Raw genomic sequence first — 18,763 nt, 5'->3', positions numbered from 1 at the left:
AAAAGTGCCTTGGTATACTTACATTGTTGGCACTTAATACTTTTTCCAGTTGTTTCTCTCTTAAGGCAGAGCACTGTTACCTACAAATATCTAGTGACCTTTTTTTAAATGTCCCTAACCTGAAACATAGAAGTGCATATAGTCAAGTTTGACATAAAATATGTTTTCAAGATCTAGAACCCTCAGAGCCTCTCCAGCACCACGTCTGCCCACAGTCTGCTGTGCTTCCCACCACAATGATAATGGGCCAAGCCCCTGAACTCCTAAGCCAGCTCCAATCAAATGTTCTTCTTTGTAAGAGTTGTTGTAGTCAATTTCACAGCAGTAGAACAGTGACTCAGGCTTATGCTGAAATAAAAATTTGGCTGGTAAGAAAAAAGCATAAAGACTCATTTAAGAGAAGTTACAGAGAGCATAATAGAATCCATTGTGACTCAAGTACAGTAGAAGGGCAACTCTAGTGATAAGTATGGGGCAACGTGGATGGCTGATGAGAGCCCTGTTCTGGAAAACAAGAGGTGGGAGGTTGAGGAGAGTTTCTCATGGGGGCAGTGTACGCCACTCTGGGATAGGTAGGCATAGCGTTTAGAAGCTCCAGTAAGAGAAATTTAGAAAGATAAATCAAAGAACTAAACAAACAAACTTTTATAAGCTGACATATTTATAAAAGCAGAGACAAAAACAAGAATTACATTGCCTTTTGTTTGTGGTTTCAGAAAGTTTTGTTTATTGCCATTTTTCATAGTCCCAGTGGTTTGGGGAAAATCTGACTAAAGCAAGAACTGGTGGTGTGTCTGTCTGGTGGGAGGTGCTGTAGTTGTTCTTAGGAGTATGTAGGCAAGGCAACATCTGATTTGAGCTAGGACTCTGTGTTTGTAGTGTTATCAAAAGATCAATAATACAACATTGGGTGAAATAGAAGCTTTGTTGCTTATGAGGGCTCTGTGAAGAATGGCAATGTAAAATCACAAGAAAAAGACAAAAAGGCTAGGGTTTTCTTATTTTGTAGCTTTTATTTGTGATGAAGTTTGTTGAACATTAGATGATTAATTTAACTGTTTCAGGTCAAGTCCAAATCTAGCATTTGTCTTTTGAAACTGTTTTTCAAGTGTTTATCTCGTTTTTATTTTCAGTCTTTAGTTTAAAATTTAAAAAAAAAAAAAGTGCAAAAGTCCCCTTTTAGCTTTCTTGATGAAGAGAGAGGCAGAGACCATATGGCAGAAGCTCTAGCCACAGAGCAGGGTCTGTGGGGGGCCCTTTGCCTATTCACAGCCCTGCTTGGCAATCTTGTAGATTTTTTCTATGTAATATCAGTATCAGTGCCTCAGCAGCTGGTCCTAAGTGGAGCTCTCTCCCTTGAAAGCTTGGGTAACTCCTCTGATTTTTTTCTCCCTGACTTGATTAGGCTTTAGTTAGCACAAAAATCTCTTTTAATTTTTTTTTTTAAACAGCATGCTAAAATTGACATTTTCTTTTAAAAAATTCTTTCTGAATCTCGGCCCCCATTAGTGGCCATATACTGCCAGATATTTCCCAGCAATTCCAGCATTTATATTCTCATAGAGTCACTAATGAATTAGCCTCTTGCTATATTTGCTTAGTCACCATAGCAACAGTGTCTTGGTTAGTATACACCTGGGTAGCTTCCTGCAGTTTGACATGATGCACAACCAATAATTCTTATTTCCACTCACAGCCAACTAGAATTTTTTAGATGGTACTTTTTAATTTACTGACGAGAAGTTGTGTGATCCTGCTGCTATATTGTGTTGGTACCTATCACATAGTCACGGGGTTGTAGAAATTTTATTTTAGAAAAATGATTCAGACTTGTGGTTTGTATATATCAAAGTAGCTACCTAAAGAAACAATACTTACCTCACTGTAAACAACTTATTTGACCTCTAGCCTCAATATTTTCAGGAGTCAAAGAAATTAAGGGTTACAATTTTAGACTTTTTAATTAACATAGGTACCTAACCTTTAAAACTAAATAATTCAACCTTTAGTGTCTTTGCTGTTTTTGTTTTGTTTTGTTTTTTTAATTTAATATAATTTTTTTTTTTTTTTACAAAATTTCACTCTGTAGCCCAGACAGTCCTCATACTCACTATGCAATCCAGGCTAGACTAGAACTGTCAGTCCTCTGCCTGCAGTGTATACCACCCACAGAAAGCCTTCAGGTTTTCTGTTATGTGTATGAGTATTTTGTCTGCATGTATATTTGTGTGTCTAGTGCCCATGGAGTTTAGAAGAGGGCATCAGATCCCCTAGACTGGAGTAAATAGATGTTTCTGAGCCACCATGTGGGTGCTCAGAATCAAACCTGGGTCCTCCGCAAGAGCATCGAATGCTTTTAACCACTGAGCTATCTCTTCCGTTCCCCAAGAGTTGAGTTTTTAATATAATAAAGATGAAAATTGAAGGCACAGCTGGCTGGTGGTGGCACATGCCTTAAATCCCAGCACTTGAGAGGCAGATGCAGGCGGATCTTTGTGAGTTCAAGGACAGCCAAGGCTACACAGAGAAACCGTGGCTCGGAAAGAAAGAGAAAATTGAAGACACTTCTCATCACAGGAATTTGTTTGTTCTGTCTTCCTGCTGTCACATTTCTGTTACATCAGCCTCTTTGAATCCTATTTTACCTCCTTTCTTACATACTTCTTATACTATTTTTGGATCTCACTATATAGCCCTAGATGTACCGAAAAAGGTCCAACTGCCTCGGTCTCTCAAGTGCTGGGATTAAAGGCTTTATGTCATCATGCCTATATGCTCACTTTAAGTTCCCTTAGCTATTGCTTAAACTCACACTTTAATGAATCTATTTTCATTTTGTAAATGTGATTTCTTCAGATTGAATGTAGTGTAAATATGTCCTTCAGAAAACACACATTCTCTAATAGACATTTTTTGGGGAAGAAGGTAGTATGTTATTCATGGTGATAACATTTACATTTTCAAGAATCTGGTCTGCTCTTAAATGATAGGAAGATTATCAGCTCACCATCTGCTATAAAATCTCTACAGGCACACTTTAAACCTCCACGCTCCCTTCCTTTATATCTAAATTGCTTTTAAAACATTCTCTATACTTTCAAGCTGCACAGTGCATATGAATTAAATCCATAAATGTCCACATCCCTTTAATATTCTCATTTTGATCCTTACTAATTTTCTTCATGGCTTTAAATAGAAAGAAGAAAAATAGGCACCATTTAGACTGTTCACATGTATCTGTTCATGTACCGTTGTATCTTTTCATTTGTTCCTGCCTAACTTGGTTATTGAATGGATTGTACTACGAGACAGGGGTTGTAGCTGTGGTTGCTACGGGGACATATCCATTTCTATGGACACAGAGTTTACCCTTGCCTTTCGGCAGCATTTAAGCCTTGAGTCAATTGTAGAGGGCTAGGGAAAGTAACTTGGTGTGAAAATACTACAAGTTGACTAACTTGGCAAAAGTTACTGAAACTTTTACCTTCTCCTTTTGAATCAACCACATATTAGTCAAACGCACATCTATCTACCGAAGCAGCGTTTGAGAAGGTCTGCATAAGTAATCAGATCATGATTCATGATGCAATACTCAAAGTTCAATAAAGCCGATCACTTCACAGCTCCAGGTACCCTATATTGTGGTTTTTACCATCTGTATATTGATGCTGAAAAAAAAAAAAAAAAAAAAAAAAACCCTTGCATTTAGGACAGACTGGCTGAACCATGTCAATAGTGTCTTTCTGCTTTTATTAGTTGTACCCACCATGGAGTTTTTAGCTCTCTGAAGAAAGTTATATAACCGTCATGGGTTATATTTCAGTATGGGTAAAATGTTTTAAACTGGTTGTTGGTTACCCTATGTCATCAATATGTTTCAGGATCTTCCACTCAAATATACATGCTTACTCCTGGATGCCATCATGCCCAGCTGGTGCAATTATTTTTAAGTGTATAAGAAATCATGCCTGGCCAGTTGGTGGTGGTGCACACCTTTAATACCAGCACTGTGGGGAGAGAGGCAGGCGGATCTTTGTGAGTTTGAGGCTGGCCTAGTCTTCAGAGTGTGTTCCAAGATAGCCCAACCTACACAGAGAAACCCTGCCTCAAAAAGAGAGAAAGAGGGGAGACGAGATAGAGAAATCATCCCTGACCTGAACTAAGAAAGAAAATGCTGCAATGGATAAGTTGAAAATTACCAAAATTTCTAATTACTTGAAGAGATCTTCAGTCAGTGTGAAGATGAGATACCCATAGCCCCCAGGTTCATGAGGACCATTGTTAAGTAAATCCGATTGTTCCCAAAGCGCGCCACCTTCCTCGTTGAGCCCTCCCTGTTGAGCATCTGTTCGTACTGGTTGCAGCCAGGGTTCTGCCTACCCTGCTTAGGGGGATTCTGTGCACTGACCATACCTTGATGCTAAAGAAGATTAGGTTAAATAAGAAAAGAAAATCATTTAAGATAATAATGTATTGAGACTGTGAGGTAAGATGTTTGTATTTTGGAGTGTTTGGTAGAGATTTCTACTAATAAGTAAGTGGTCTTTTCTTGAATGTTCTCCCTGAAGAAGTAAGAATTAGTTTTGGTAAAAACAGAAGCTAGCCAGCAATTTTTTTTAAAGACACTTAGATGCTTAGTCTTTACTACACTAAATGTCATTTCACCTTCCTTACACAGACTGAATACTTGTGGGTGGCTGTTTCTAACAAAAATCTAGGAGAAAACAAAGTCCACTGTGAATGATTAGGCCCCCCCCTGAACATCTGGCTAGTTGACATAGATTTGAGATATGATATTTTCTGTAAAGGCCGTGTGAACATTTAAAATTATTTAACTAGTGTGTGTTTACCAAACTTGAGAAACCATGTCAATTTCTTTATATTTATGATGAATTATGATTAGGTGACAAGCTCTGCACAAATCTTGGTTGATTGAGTGACTGGCTGGCTGGTGGTTGGTTGGTTGGTTGGTTGGTTGATTTTTGAGGTGGCATCTTAGACCATCTTCAAACCCTTGGACTTAACCCTGCCTTACCTCCATGCCCAGTAGTTAGAAGTGCAATGTATGCCTCTGTGCCCTGCATAGAACTGTGACACTACCACCAACACTCACAGCCTTCAGTCTCTCCCGCTGACAAGTCCTGTGGTCATAGACAGCCCAGGTCACACTGGAATCCAAACACTTGAGTTACTTTATTTTCATATAGAAACACTCACTTCAGTATTGCTTTATGTTAAGAAGGAACTAATGATTGAATAATGTGATGAGTTGCCGGTTTTAGAACCCAAAAATGATCACATTTCTGTGTTCTATAGGGTGAGGTTTGGATTTGGTTGGTTTTGGGTTTTTTTGTTTTGTTTTTTGTTTGTTTGTTAGTTTGTTTGTTTTCCCTAGCCTGACTACAGCTGTAATGTCCTCCTAACAGCAGTCCAGATCAGTTTTTTTTAACCAGTTCCTGGATTCTCCATGGTAGTGGAGTGTGAGAATTGGGTGGAAGGAATTTCTGTTCCTTTGGAGAAGCAAAGTTGGTGATTTCCCACTGGCATTATGACTGCTGTTTTTGTAATGTTTCCTGCTGTTTTGTAAGAAAAGCAAACATCAGAAACACTTCGGGTAAAAAGAAAATAGGTCAGAGGTCTGCCAATTAATAGCTTGGTATAGATAGTCTATGTGGGGCTATTTTTGTTTAGGGTTGTTATCTTGGAGGATTTTTGTTGTTGTTGTTGTTATTGATTTGGGGTAAGATGGGCATGATTTTTTTGTTTTGTTTGTTTCAACTGAACTAGCTGGCAACGTATGGTAAGCGAGCTCTTAAGAGTTTCTTGTACTGTTGGGCATAGCAACATGATGGCTAAACTCCTTAGAGTGATGGTCAGCTGGTGTGGAGGACTAACAGCCCCTAGGATGAAGAAGATTTTCCTAGTTTACCTTTTGCCTCACAGTCTCCTGCATTGTCCATTGTGGTAACCACTAGCCTCATGTTGCTCATAAGCAAGCGTTAAGAAGGAACTAATGGTTGAATCGTGATAAGTTGCTGGTTTTAGAATCCAAAAATGATCACAGTTCTGTGTTCTATAGAGGGAGGTTTGAATTTGATTGGGTTTTTTTATTTTGTTTTTTTGTTTTCCCTAGCCTGACTACCGCTGTAATGTCCTCTCCTAACAACAAAAAACCGGATTATCTTAAGACTTAGATACCTGGGTCAAGAATAGGCATGTGTTATTACTGAGCTAAATAAATTAGTGGGGGTGGGGAAAGAGAAGTTTTAGGCTGTATTTATTTAATCAGGGGCAGGAGTTTGGTAGAGAAATTATAAAGCAGCACAGCAAGAGATTTAACCATTGACACACCACATCCAGTAAGGCCACACCTTCTCACCTTGACCAGACAGTTCAACCAACCAGGAGGGGACCAAATATTTAAATATGAGCCTGTGAGGGCCGTTCCCATTCAGACCATCACAATGCTGTATGCATTTTTAAAACCCAATTAAAATCAATAAAATTCAAAGTTCACAGGACAGTTGTTAAGGTCATTTTATTGTTTGCTCTTTGTGGTACCCCCAATAGTTCTTCTGCCAGATTAGGAAATAGTTCATTTACTCAGATGAAGCCCTAAACTTTCTTCATGGCCCCTCAGCTCTGCACCCTAGTAGATGGACATGTACTTACGCTTGCAAGCCCTGGAAGAAGCTTACCTTGAGCTCTTCCCCAAATACCAAAGTGTCTCAACAGACATCTCAGCCTGGACCAGGTTATTTTATTACCTTTCTCCAGACTTCTGCTCAGTTTTCAAGCTGTGCCTTCAAGAACTTCCTCGTGTGACCTGACCTAGGACTCTGTGCACTCTTGGCCACAAGCAGGTCCAGTGCGCTACTGCTTTCCTGCTTCTCTCTACCATTGTTCTTTCTCACCTTGTGAATGCCAGCCTCCTTTTCCCCCTTTCAAAAATGTCATCTAAGTCTTAAGAAAATCCACAGTTTTTTGTAAAACTTGTCATTTTTTCTTTTTTTTATATTAATTACAGTTTATTTGTTTTGTGTCCCAGCTGTAGTCTCCTCCCTCATTCCCTCCCAACCCTACTCTTTCTCCCTTATCTCCTCCCTGCCACTCTCCAAGTCCACTGATAGAGGAGGTCCTCCTCTCCTTCCATCTGACCCTAGCTTATCGGTTCTCATCAGGACTGGCTCCATTGTCTTCCTCTGTGGCCTGGTAAGGCTGATGCCCCCTTAGGGGGAGGTGATCAAACCTCACCCAGAAAGACAGACGAGATGGATATTGAAAGAAGGAGAAAACAGGAAATAGGACAGGAGCCTAACACAGAGGGACTCTGAAAGGCTCTACCCAGCAGTGTATCAAAGCTTGTCATTTTAAGAATAACATGAATTGCAATCAAATGTAGCTGTAGCACAAAAGACACCTGAGCTCTGCAATGGTATTTACATTATGAATTGAGTCCTACGTTGGCAGTTGTTGCTACAAACACTTACAGCTCAGTGCTGTTTGTAACTGTTCAGGTCTCATTGATAGCCAGACTGAGATGGGAGTATTGCTTAGTAGTTAGCCATGAAGCTTGGCTACAGGTAAATGCTCATGTGCATTTCTGCGGTTTCCTTTGTGACCTAATTGTGACTTTTGTTACGGTATTATTTTCTCATTTGCACAACAAACATTTATTGAGTTGCTGTTATATGAAAAAAAAAAAAAAACACTGTATATTTACCAGTGAGTAATGGGTGGTGGTTATTAGCTAAAATTTGTAGACCACAACAGCTTAAGTCAAGGTTGGCATTTTGAGTAGGTTTTAATATGGTCACCTTTTAAAGATTTGAAGGATATATATTTTATTATCTTTAACATGAACATTACATTTTAAAAGTATATTTAGGGATTTAACCTGGAAATTGAAATTCTACCAAATCACCCTTAGCAAAAGCATAATAATGAGGATTTTAAGTGATTTTGGTAAGAATAACTATGTCATAATTATGACCTAATGACTAGTGATGCTGGCTTAATAGAAATCATTTTATGTTTGAGGGGTTGGGGCTGTTATACAGAGGACTGTACTCTACTCAGTGTTTGCATAGACCTAGATCAGTTATTGGCAGGCTGATGACTATCAAAAAGAAGTTGATGGGCTAGAGATGGCCTTATTTGATCTGCAGAACTGCGAAAACTGATCATAGCAGTGCATGCCTGTGAAAGCAGGAGGAGGAAGGTCATTTTCAGCTCATAACAAGTTCAAGGCCAGTCTAGGCTAAATGAGACCTATGTCATTTGCTTATTTCTCTTTGGCTAAGTTCTGTGGGATTTTAAATAGTCTCTGTTATGTTAACATGGCTTTATGCTGACCATGTAGTGGGGTGGTCCGATTTACAGCTGGAGTTTTACATATGAGAAAAAAGTACAATGGGGTGTGCAGAATGCTCTTAACACAGTTTCTCGCATGGAGGAAGACTCTTTAAATGCCTGCCGTGTTGGTTTCCCTTGTCATTGTATTGGTGCTCTTAGGTTGTATAAACCCTTTAGAGTTTTCTTTATGGCAAGAAACGTAGAAACTTATTAATCTTAGAAAGACTCCTAATTCAACAAGCTGATTGTGATTATTGTCAAGGTGAAATAACTATATGTAGTTGTTAGTTTTTGTCCAGAGAAAGAGCTTGTTCCTGACATTAGTTGTTCGTTTTCTATTTTAAGAATTTACAAGTTTATTTTTTTAATCTTTTATTTCTCATTTTCTGTGCATTGGTGCTTTATGCCTATCTGTCTGTCTGTATGTATGCATCCAAACTCCTGGAACTGGAGCTACAGACAGACCATTTTGAGCTGCCAGGTGGGTGCTCGGAATTGAACCCAGGTCCTCTAGAAGAGCAGCCAGTGCTCTTAATGGCTGGCTAAGCTATCTCTCGAGCCCAAAATCACAAGTTTTAATTTTTCAGTTCTCTGAACTTTCAACTAGAGTGGTTTCTCAAGGTTAGAATTTGGAAGATCACATAGTTTCTAGTAAAATACAGTGACATGGTGTGTCTCTGCTCCTTAGGTTATAGTTACTCAAGCCAGATCTGAGCTCTATTGTCTTACTGCTGTAGTTCTTACTCTTTTGTGCCCCAATTCACTTATGTTCCAGTTTCTGTTAAATATGTCTTCAAAATGATTTTTAAAATTTGACTGTATTCTCTATCCTTCAGATTCACACTAATGCAGCAGTTCTCAACCTGTGGTTCTTAACCCCCAAGCCTGTCAGAAAACAGATATTTACATTATGTTTCATAACGGTAGCAAAATTATAGTTATAAAGTAGCAACAGGAAATTTATGGTTGGGGTCACCACAACATAAGAAACTATATTAAAAGGTCACAGTATTAGGAAGGTAAAGAACCACTATTATAATGCTGACGATATTCTTTCCTCTGCCTTAGTATAGTAGCCTCCTCAGTACCGCCCCTCCCCCCCCATATATATATATATATATATATATATATATATACACACACACTCACCCTTTAGGGAACTAAAGGGATTGAGGATGGGCCATGTACAAGGTCCCCAATTTGGTTCCACATGCCTGCTCCTGACTTCTGCTTCATCTTCTCGATAAATTGGAACAGTACTACAGGCAAAACAGACATGCTGAAAATTTCTCTCTTCTAGCTTTGGCCAAAACTGTAACTAAATTGATTTTTCTATTTCAGCAACACATGTGAGTGAGGTTTTGAACCCAGAGAGCTAGGGCATAATGGCCAAGAGTTGGAGTGATAACACTGTTTTGTGATGTGAATAGCATTCAGAGAAGCAGGGTTTGTTGTTATTTGGGATTTTGTTTTGAATTAGGTTTAAGTATCTGTGTTTAAGTATGTGCACGTTAGTACAGGTGCCAGTAGTGGCCAAAGGGTTTCAGATTTCTTAGAGTTGGTGTTACAGGTGATTATTAGTTGCCATGGATGCTGTAACCAAAGTTGGATTCTCTGCAAGCATGGTATGCACTCTGTATGCTCAGCGTGTGCTAAGCCATCTCTCAAGTCCCTAGAGCACTGTTTTTGGTTTTGGTTTTGTTTTTTATGTACATTAGTGTTTTGTCTGCATGTATAGCTGTGTGAGGGTATTGGGTCCCCTGGAACTGGAGTTACAAACAGTTTTAAGCTGCTATGTGGATGTTGGAAATTGAATCCAGGTCCTCTGGAAGAGCTGTTACTGCTCTTAACTGCTGAGCCATCTTTCCAGCCCCCAGAGCACTGATTTTAAAGCACACATTTGTTTACTGCTTTGCTTTAAATTTCTGATTTTCCGGGCTGGAGAGATGGCTCACTACTTAACAGCACACACTACTCTTCCAAAAGACCAGAGGTCATTTCCAATTTTGGGGCAGTCCAGAATTGCCTATAATATTACACCCTCTTCTGGCCTCCATCAGAAACTGCACTCACATGCACAGATACACACAGATATAAATTTATATAGTTACTTTGACAAATAACTATGGTTTGTGACTACCATAGCGTGTATAAACCTACTTTCAAGTGTGTGTGTGTGTGTGTGTGTGTGTGTGTGTGTGTGTGATTGGAGAAAATATTTTTTAAACCTATGGTTTCTCCTTAACATTCTAAATGTGCAGTTTTTTTTTTCTGAGTTAATTGTCCTATAGTGGTAGTAGAAATTCATGCCAAGTGTCTATTATGCAGTTTGTTAAAACAAAAGTGATCAAAAATACTGTATTTCTTATGCCAAGCATGGTGGTACATACCTTGAATCCCAGCTCTTGGGAGGCAGAATCGGGTAGATCTTGTAAGTTCAAGGCCAGGTAGGTCTACATAACAAGACCTTGCCTCAAGAAACTAACAAGCAAGCAAAAGAATATTGTATTCCTTATGAGAGTTTCTTGGAAATACTGTGTTTTTAATGTTCTGAAAAAGATAAGGCCTAGTCTTAGACATGGTCAGGACACAGGCATTTAGCTTTCTCCTCATTCAGCCTAACAGCTCCTCTGTATGTAGTTGGCTACTCTACTTTATGACCTGAGTATTTTCAAATTCTGTTGTATTGAAAAACCCAGATAATCTTTGTTTTGATGTTGAAAGTTTGTTGAAGCCAGCAGTGTTTAATTTAGAGCATTGTTAATAATAAAATAGAGCTGCAAATTGTTCCAGCACATTATGAGATAATGTTAAATGAATTTAGTGTTAAATTAAAAAGCCTGTTAAACTATTTTAAACTGTTCATGGTTAATGAAAAATATTTTAAGATTAAGTTCTTTTGAAATGTATTGTGTTTTCTGTCCATAGATTAACCTTTTGAATTTTGAGTCATAGGATGTCCTCTTTTAATTAAAACAAAACTCTGGGAATTGACTTTTTTTTTAAAGGTATAATAGAAAGGTTGGATTTTTTTTATGATCTCTTTGTTTAAAAGAAAACAACAGTGTTCCTTTATTTAAAAGATTTGATGCCTAGCGTATAAACGTGGCACAACTCTCTGGTGATGGAATTGGCTTTTCGAATTGAAAGGGCAGCGTGCCTCATGAACGTGAATCAGGGTGAGGGGTTACAGATAAATCCAATGTACAGGTCTGACAAGAGTAAGCTGCCATTTATAGAGAGAGCTTGCCTGCTGAGGACTTCAGAAGTGGAAGGAAGGAGCAGGCGTTGCCTCCTCCATGGTGGCTGTGATGACTCATGGAGGGAGGTGCATGCAGGGAAGGTAATCTGGTAGCGTAGGTATTGCCCTCTGGAAAGGCTAGTTCCCTGGGAGCTGAGTGGCTGAGGGGAGAAGGCTACAGTGAGAACACAACAGTGTGTTCAGAAACAGGCTGCTACTTAATTGTGCCTGTTTGTTTAATTTTACTAAGGAGTCACATGTGCCTAGTTTCTACACTTGATGAACATTTCTCATGTGTCTCTGTCATTTTTTTCTCCTGGGATGTCTTCTTTCCCTTAATCCCTTCAAGACCACTTTGCTTAGAAGAGTGGCTTTATCTCTTTTTGCCTTAGTTATGAGCCTGGGCAGCACTGCACAGCTCACCCTCAAAGCACACCTTGGGGTTGCTTTTTCTTCGTGTCACTGTCAGCTAAGTCCCTGTCCTTGGGACTGCTGTTAACTGGCTACAGCATTGGTTAGTGTCTGGATCAAGCCTTTATCATTATATCCTCAACCCCAAACCAAATGGTGGTATTTTAAGTATAATTTTTCTAATGATTATAAAAGTCTTAGGTATTTATTGTACAAATTTAAAAAAAAAAACTCAACAAAAATCTTAAAATGTGCTAATTCTATTTTTTTTCTGTCTTTCATGTAATTCAATGTTCTAAAAAGCACATAGCTGAAGCTGGAGAAATGTTTCCGCAGTTATGAGCATAAACTGCTCTTCCATAGCACCTGATTCCCAGCTAACAGCCACTTAAAACTCCAGCCCCAAGCTGTCCAGCTCCTTCTTTGGCCTCCTTGGGCACCCACATACATGTGACACACACGCACACACAGCATGCATATATATAAATAAACCTTAAAAAAAACTACCGTTCATAAACTGTTTTCTCCCGTGGCTTTCTGTTTCTTGGCTGTATCCACTACATCCATTAGCTCCTTAGAGTCCTTACTGCGTTACATTCTTGAGTGGATCTCTAAGTGAGATTCGGAAGTGATAAGCCCAGGTATTTTTCCAGAAATACTTTTATTTCATGCTCATTCTTCAGTTATAAGTTAGCCAGATATGGTAGGCAATTTTCTTAAATGTTATATTTTGTATTCTCATACCCTGCTGATGAGAAGTCTAAAGGTACAATGATACCTTTTGTGTCTTTAAAAATAGTCACTTTTGAGAGCTGCACTTGTCCTCTCTTAAAGCAGACTTTTGGATTTACTGTGCTTATAAGTGGGTTAATTTTTAAGGAGCAATTTTAGTATAGAAATTAGGACATAATAAAAATCCTTAAATCGCTGCTTAAAGTTGTAGGCACTCCTGGAGTGGTGTCTTCATGAAATATATGAGATTGTATATTTATGATTTCTTTTTTCTTTTTGGAGACAGTATTTTGTGTTACGTGTAATTCAGACAGAATTCTGCAATGTTGTAGACCAGTGCTGTACAGTAGAGGTTTCTGTGGCGACAGGAATGTTTCGAAGGCTAATGTCTGATCAAGAGCCACTGGTCACTGCACAGTGGATGTTGGTGTGGTCTCCTTATCTTTATTTTTTGTCAAGGTGGAAGCTTTGGATTGATGAATTATAAACAGTAATTATTTAAGACAGTTTGCTTGCAGAGTTTATCTAAACAACACAGTTTCAGAACTATGTTTAGGACTGTAATAACATAACGTGTACTTTTTGCTTATGGGGTTAGTTTTTACATTGTAGTTGGAGATTTGTTTTGTTTTTAGTGTTCTTAAGTGTTTATGGTAAAGCTACTCTGGTATTCTGGTCTTGCTTGCTTGGTTATATGTGAGTAGCTATTGACATACCTATAGGACCCACTCTACTGAGCAGTGTTTTAACACTGCCTTTTGTTTTTCAGATTGCAAATAGAAGAATCTTCCAAACCTGTAAGGCTATCCCAGCAGCTGGACAAAGTTGTAACGACCAATTACAAGCCTGTCGCTAACCATCAGTACAATGTGAGTCTTTTGCGTGCCTTTCATCAGTGTCCTTGTTCCTTTTAGCATCACAGATCCGTAGACTTAGTCCTGCAGCTTGCTATGACCCGTGCTAACCATAGAAAAGTGCTACCAGAGCTGTATGGCAGAAGGGAGCTGTTGCCCTTGATCAGGCTTTACAGAGAGATAATATGATAATAGCACTTCAATTCTCAATGTTTCTAATCACAACGTACTTCATAAATATAAATTTACTAATATTTTGTTTTCTGTATCTATATAGTTTACCGTACCAGTTTTAATATGCCAGCAAATTTTCAAAGATCATACATAAATACGTAGAGCTATGTAGCACTTTTTAAAAAATTATTTGAAAATTTTAAGAACAGTGCACATTGAACAGTGGTAGTTCTCCTCATTAAGATAGCTTTGTTCCATTTCAGATGTCACTGGCATTTTTTGGTCTTTCACTACTATGCAAAATGAAGATCACCTTTCTATTATATGTATTATTGTATGTATTCTATTATATGTATATGTATAGAATAATGTATGATAGGGATGTAAATTGTCTTCTTATGTATGTTAGCCCATCATATGTCAGTTACTTTTGTGAGTTCTTCATAAAAAAATGGCTTGTCATCTTCATTTCTGCCTTTTCTGCCTACACTTCTGAAGTATAACTACTGCTCTTACACACATGAGTAAAACTGACCGGTCCAAATGTTCAGCCCGAGGAGTCTGACGTAGGACATGTGCTGACTAGTTTGTTGTCAGCTTGATACAATCTAGAGTCAGGTGGGAAGCAAGAACTTCATTTGAGAAAATGCCCCCCACTAGGTTGGCCTGCGGGCACGTCTGTGGTGCATTTTCCTGATGGATGATAATGGGGGAAGGCCTAGCTCACTGTGGGCAGTGCTATTCCAAGCTGAAGGTCCTGAGTGCTGAAAGAATTCATGGGGAGCAAGCCAATCAGTACCATTCCTCCATGGCCTCCTAATGAGTTTCTGCCTTGAGACTCTGCCCTGAGTTCCATGGATTATGCACTACACGTTGTAAAATGAAATAAATTCTTTCCTCCCCAAGTTGCTTAGGGTCGTGTTGTGTTATCACAGTAGCAGAAACCCCATCTAAGAAAGGAGTCAAATGCTTAACTACTGTGTATGTTGATACAGAATGCTAACAGTGCCAAAGGAGCCTGGGGAAATGTGAGGAATTGCTAAAGGTAAAAGAAAGTCTGAATAACAGTCAATAGATAGAATCTTGTATTCTGTGCTGTTGGATAATTTCCTTTTGGTCTAAGTTTTGGAAAAAATAAAACCTTTATAAGATGAGCCTTGAGTACTCAGACTTGAGTGCCACAGAATGACATCTGCGTTCCTTGTGCTTATTTTTTTATGAGCTAGCAAGTGCTTCAGAGGTAAACAATCATCTTCAGTGGTCAGAAAATGCAAGTCCATTCATATATCACAGTTCCCCACACTGACTAGATTAAAGGAAGCAGATGACAGTGTGGCTGGTTAGCCCCTAGTTATGCTTTAGGGGGCAAGTAAACCAAAGAAGAGGAGCAGGAAGCTAAGTGGATAGGTAATCTCTTGTCTGTTGTTGATTGAGACAAGTGGATGAAAGGCAGTTTCTTTGTCCTCTTCTCTTCTGTTTGTGTCTATTGTTAGCTCAGAGTACTGTCATGTTTGGTGTTAAAATGAAATTAATTAAAAAATTAAGTCGGTAATTCTGTGTAAAAACCATAGATGTGCTTAAGAGGTATAGCTTAAGAGTCCTTGACAATATGATGTATACTGTTTATACATGCTCAAAACATACTGTACAGGGCTCCACAGCAACTTTCTAGGGCTATGTGAGAAAGGAAAGTAACATGACAGGATTGTGTTGTTTTGCCTCTCTTCTTCAGTGCTATTCTCTTCTGTGGTTCCAAAATCTGCCTTTGTCGTCCTCCTAGGGACCAGGTGTATATGTGCAGTTTCTACTCTGGGATGTTTTTATCACAGTAAAGGCAAGACAGCGTATACTTCCCCTAGATTACAAAGAGATAGATACTTTCTGGGAGAAATTTGGATGTGTGTGTGTGTCACTAGGAAAAAAGTATTTTCCTTATGTCTAAAATGTATAATAGTAAGACAAGATGTATATACAGAAATGGTTCTTTGTTGCTTAAAACAGATAAACATTGAACATGATTTTCAGAATTGAAGATTGGTTGACTATTTTAAGTTATTAATTTTAGATAGTAAGATATAGAATTTACCGTTAGCATTCTATATCAACATACACAGTAGTTAAGCATTTGACTCCTTTCTGCTGCTGTGATAAGACATCATGACCCTAAGCAACTTGGGGAGGAAAGAATTTATTTCATTTTACAACTTGTAGTGCATCATCAATGGATCTAGTGTGAATTCACTTCAAATTTTTCTTCACAAATCCTTTGGGTTGTTGGAATTGTGGCAACTAGGATGAGTTGTCTGAAATGCTGTTGGGCAGTCAAGTTCTCCTTTTGGGATGGGTAGGGGAAGAGAGCTAGGGAACAGTGTCTATATAACTAGCCCATGTCAGAGATGTCTTCTCTGTGTAGCAGGTGTTTGCCTGTGCCTGAGAGAGAGTCCCCTGGTGGCCTGCCTTCCTGAGCTGCCACCCCTTCCTGTTCTCTGCTTGTGCCTTCCTTAGATCCCAGATAGGGGCATGGTGAACATTGCCTTTGAAGTATGGAGTACAGCTTTCTGTAGTATTAACACCATTTTCCCCCTTAATTCCATTGCAAATACCCCCTGTGCTGCCACAGACCATTAGTTCTAAGATGAAAGGCAAATCCCCTCTAGGAAGTTTGAAGCTGGTGCTTTGGTAGTAGGGTAGTTCAGACCTCTGCCTAGGTCATTTTCTTAGTGACATTAACACCCAGGCTTGTCATACACAGCCGTATGCTTAGAATAGTTTCATTTTGTGTTGTTTTTATTACTAAAAATAGTGCATATTCATTGTATTCTTTATAAAGCTGTAAGACACCTGCTTTAACAATCTCTTCATATTGACATTTCAGTTAAAGCCCCATATCTTAGTTAGGATTATGATATAAATGAGTAATGAGTTATCTAGTAATTTTTATTAAGACTTTGTTTATATAGAAACAAAGCATTTGAGTGTTTAGTGGTTGTTTTCTATGTAAATAGATCAGATATTTGTAATATAAAGAGACATTAATTTTTAAGATATTGAGAAATCAAGCATGGTTTAAAATGAACAAGTTAGAGGCCATAATAAAACTTTTAATAAAATTTAAATCATTATTAATATAGAAATACTTTGAAAGATTTTCAGATTTGTATTGTGTGACTTGGTGATTAATTCTAATAGCTGAGGTTTTAAAAAGGAAAGTGTACAATTACACATATACATGCAAAAGTCTATAATTCTTCCCACCCCCGGCAGTGTTAAGAGCATTGCGGTTACAACTGAGAATACTCCAGCTCTGTCACTGCTTTGATCTAGAGTAAACCCCTTTCCTTTCCCACCAGAAAATGTCTACTGTGCACATCAATCCTGTGCCTTCGTGCCATCTTTATGGTGGTCAAGCTTTTTTCTTTTCTTTCTTTTTTCTTTTCTTTTTGTTTTTTTTTTTGTTTGTTTGTTTTGGTTTTGGTTTTGGTTTTGGTTTGGTTTTTAGCAGAAGAGTAGAAATTGTAGCCATGGAGCAGTTCACTAAGGTTTCACATTATTGTACACTAAGGTCTCAATAGTATTATAGTTATAGTTGACTAAGGTCTCACATCAACTAAATTTAGACTTCACTAAATTCACATAGTAAATACATGTGAATAGGATGGTGAAAAAACTGACGCTTTTGCTGCTAACAGTCACTCAAGTAGAAACAATGATAAAGTAATCAGATCTGACAAGAATGTGGCTTCTTTTCAGAATAGAAATTATCAGTATCACTTCAAGTATGGCTTCTCATTCTCCACCTTTATCCATGACTCAGTTGTGTCTTTCTTGAGACTTGAAACAACTCCAGTCCTTAAGCAAAAATGGATCAATAGAGAATTGATTTTCAGGTACTTTATGAACACAAAATGGAAGGCTATGGTCATGAAAGGGAAGGAGGTTAGCTACCAAAGTTCTACTGATAGAAAAGGAAAGGGGAAGAAAAGAAAATCCCCTTTCTTCTCACCATCATTTTTCTATTGGCAGAAGTGTTGACTTGATTTTTTTTTTTAACAAACCTACTTTATTTAGGGTTATTATACATTTCTACCTCCCTTCCAACCCCCCAACACCACTTAGGAGGGAAAGAAGGTTAGTGGAGACAGGGGCAGAGTTCTCTCTACTACTTCCCGCTGGGTAGAGTTGTAGGATTCCTTTGGAAGCAATACCAATATCAGTCGTCCAGAAATCCAGAAGTCCAGGTAGCCAGCAGATCAGCAAGCAGCAAATGCAGCAGCAGGACGAACCAGCAGCAAGCAATCCTCCTCAAAACAGCTGTGCCTTCTTCCTCTGGGGTGTCATGTTTATACCCCTCAAAGTCCTCAGAATTCAACTAATTCCACCTGGCAAAGACCACGCTCTGCATGAGACACTTAACAGGTGTGGACAAACTAAAGTCCCCAACTTGGAATTTTAACAAAAACATATTTATATATCATAAACCAGAACATCCATACTACAGAAGGAAACCACCTAACAATCAAATCTTAGAAATGTAGCTGTGCCACTGCTGCCACCAAGACCTAGAGCTAATGACTTTGATTGAAGTAACTTTTCCTTAACTTTTGTGGGATCTGTACCTTATTATATTAGCTATCCAGTATAACCTTTATGAGTTTGCAATGCTGTTGAAAACTAATAAGCGTCTTGAACATGACAATCGATCACTATTTTTTTCTTTCCAGATTATTGTATTTTAAAAGCAAAGAAGAGGTAGATTTTTGTTCACTTTTTTTTTTTCCTGAGGGAGAGAAATGATGGTTGTGGGTGTTGATATATGTGTATACATGTAAAAACCTTAGTTACTCTTTATCTTACTTTTTGAGGCAAGGTTTTTTTCTCACTCTCTTTCTTTGGTTTTTTGTTACGATTGATTGGTTGGTTGATATAATGTGGAGTGGTGTTTTTTTTTTATATATGTGTGTCTGTGTGATGATATCAGATCCCCTGGAACTGGAGT

The 18,763-nt window shown here is 38.4% G+C and overlaps 1 protein-coding gene across 1 annotated transcript in view; it reads left to right on the top strand.

Annotated features, from left to right (window-relative positions):
• Gtf2f2 (general transcription factor IIF subunit 2) overlaps nt 1-18,763 on the top strand; it is a 120,044-nt gene that overhangs the window by 82,555 nt on the left and 18,726 nt on the right. The window contains exon 6 of the mRNA XM_021635067.2: nt 13,509-13,608. Coding sequence (XP_021490742.1) covers nt 13,509-13,608 — 100 coding nt within the window. The remainder of the gene's footprint in view (nt 1-13,508; nt 13,609-18,763) is intronic.

Source organism: Meriones unguiculatus, chromosome 9, assembly GCF_030254825.1.
Source record: "Meriones unguiculatus strain TT.TT164.6M chromosome 9, Bangor_MerUng_6.1, whole genome shotgun sequence".
Lineage (NCBI taxonomy): Eukaryota > Metazoa > Chordata > Mammalia > Rodentia > Muridae > Meriones > Meriones unguiculatus.
The sequence above is the reverse complement of the archived record's forward strand: the minus strand, read 5'-3'. Positions and strand labels throughout refer to the sequence as shown.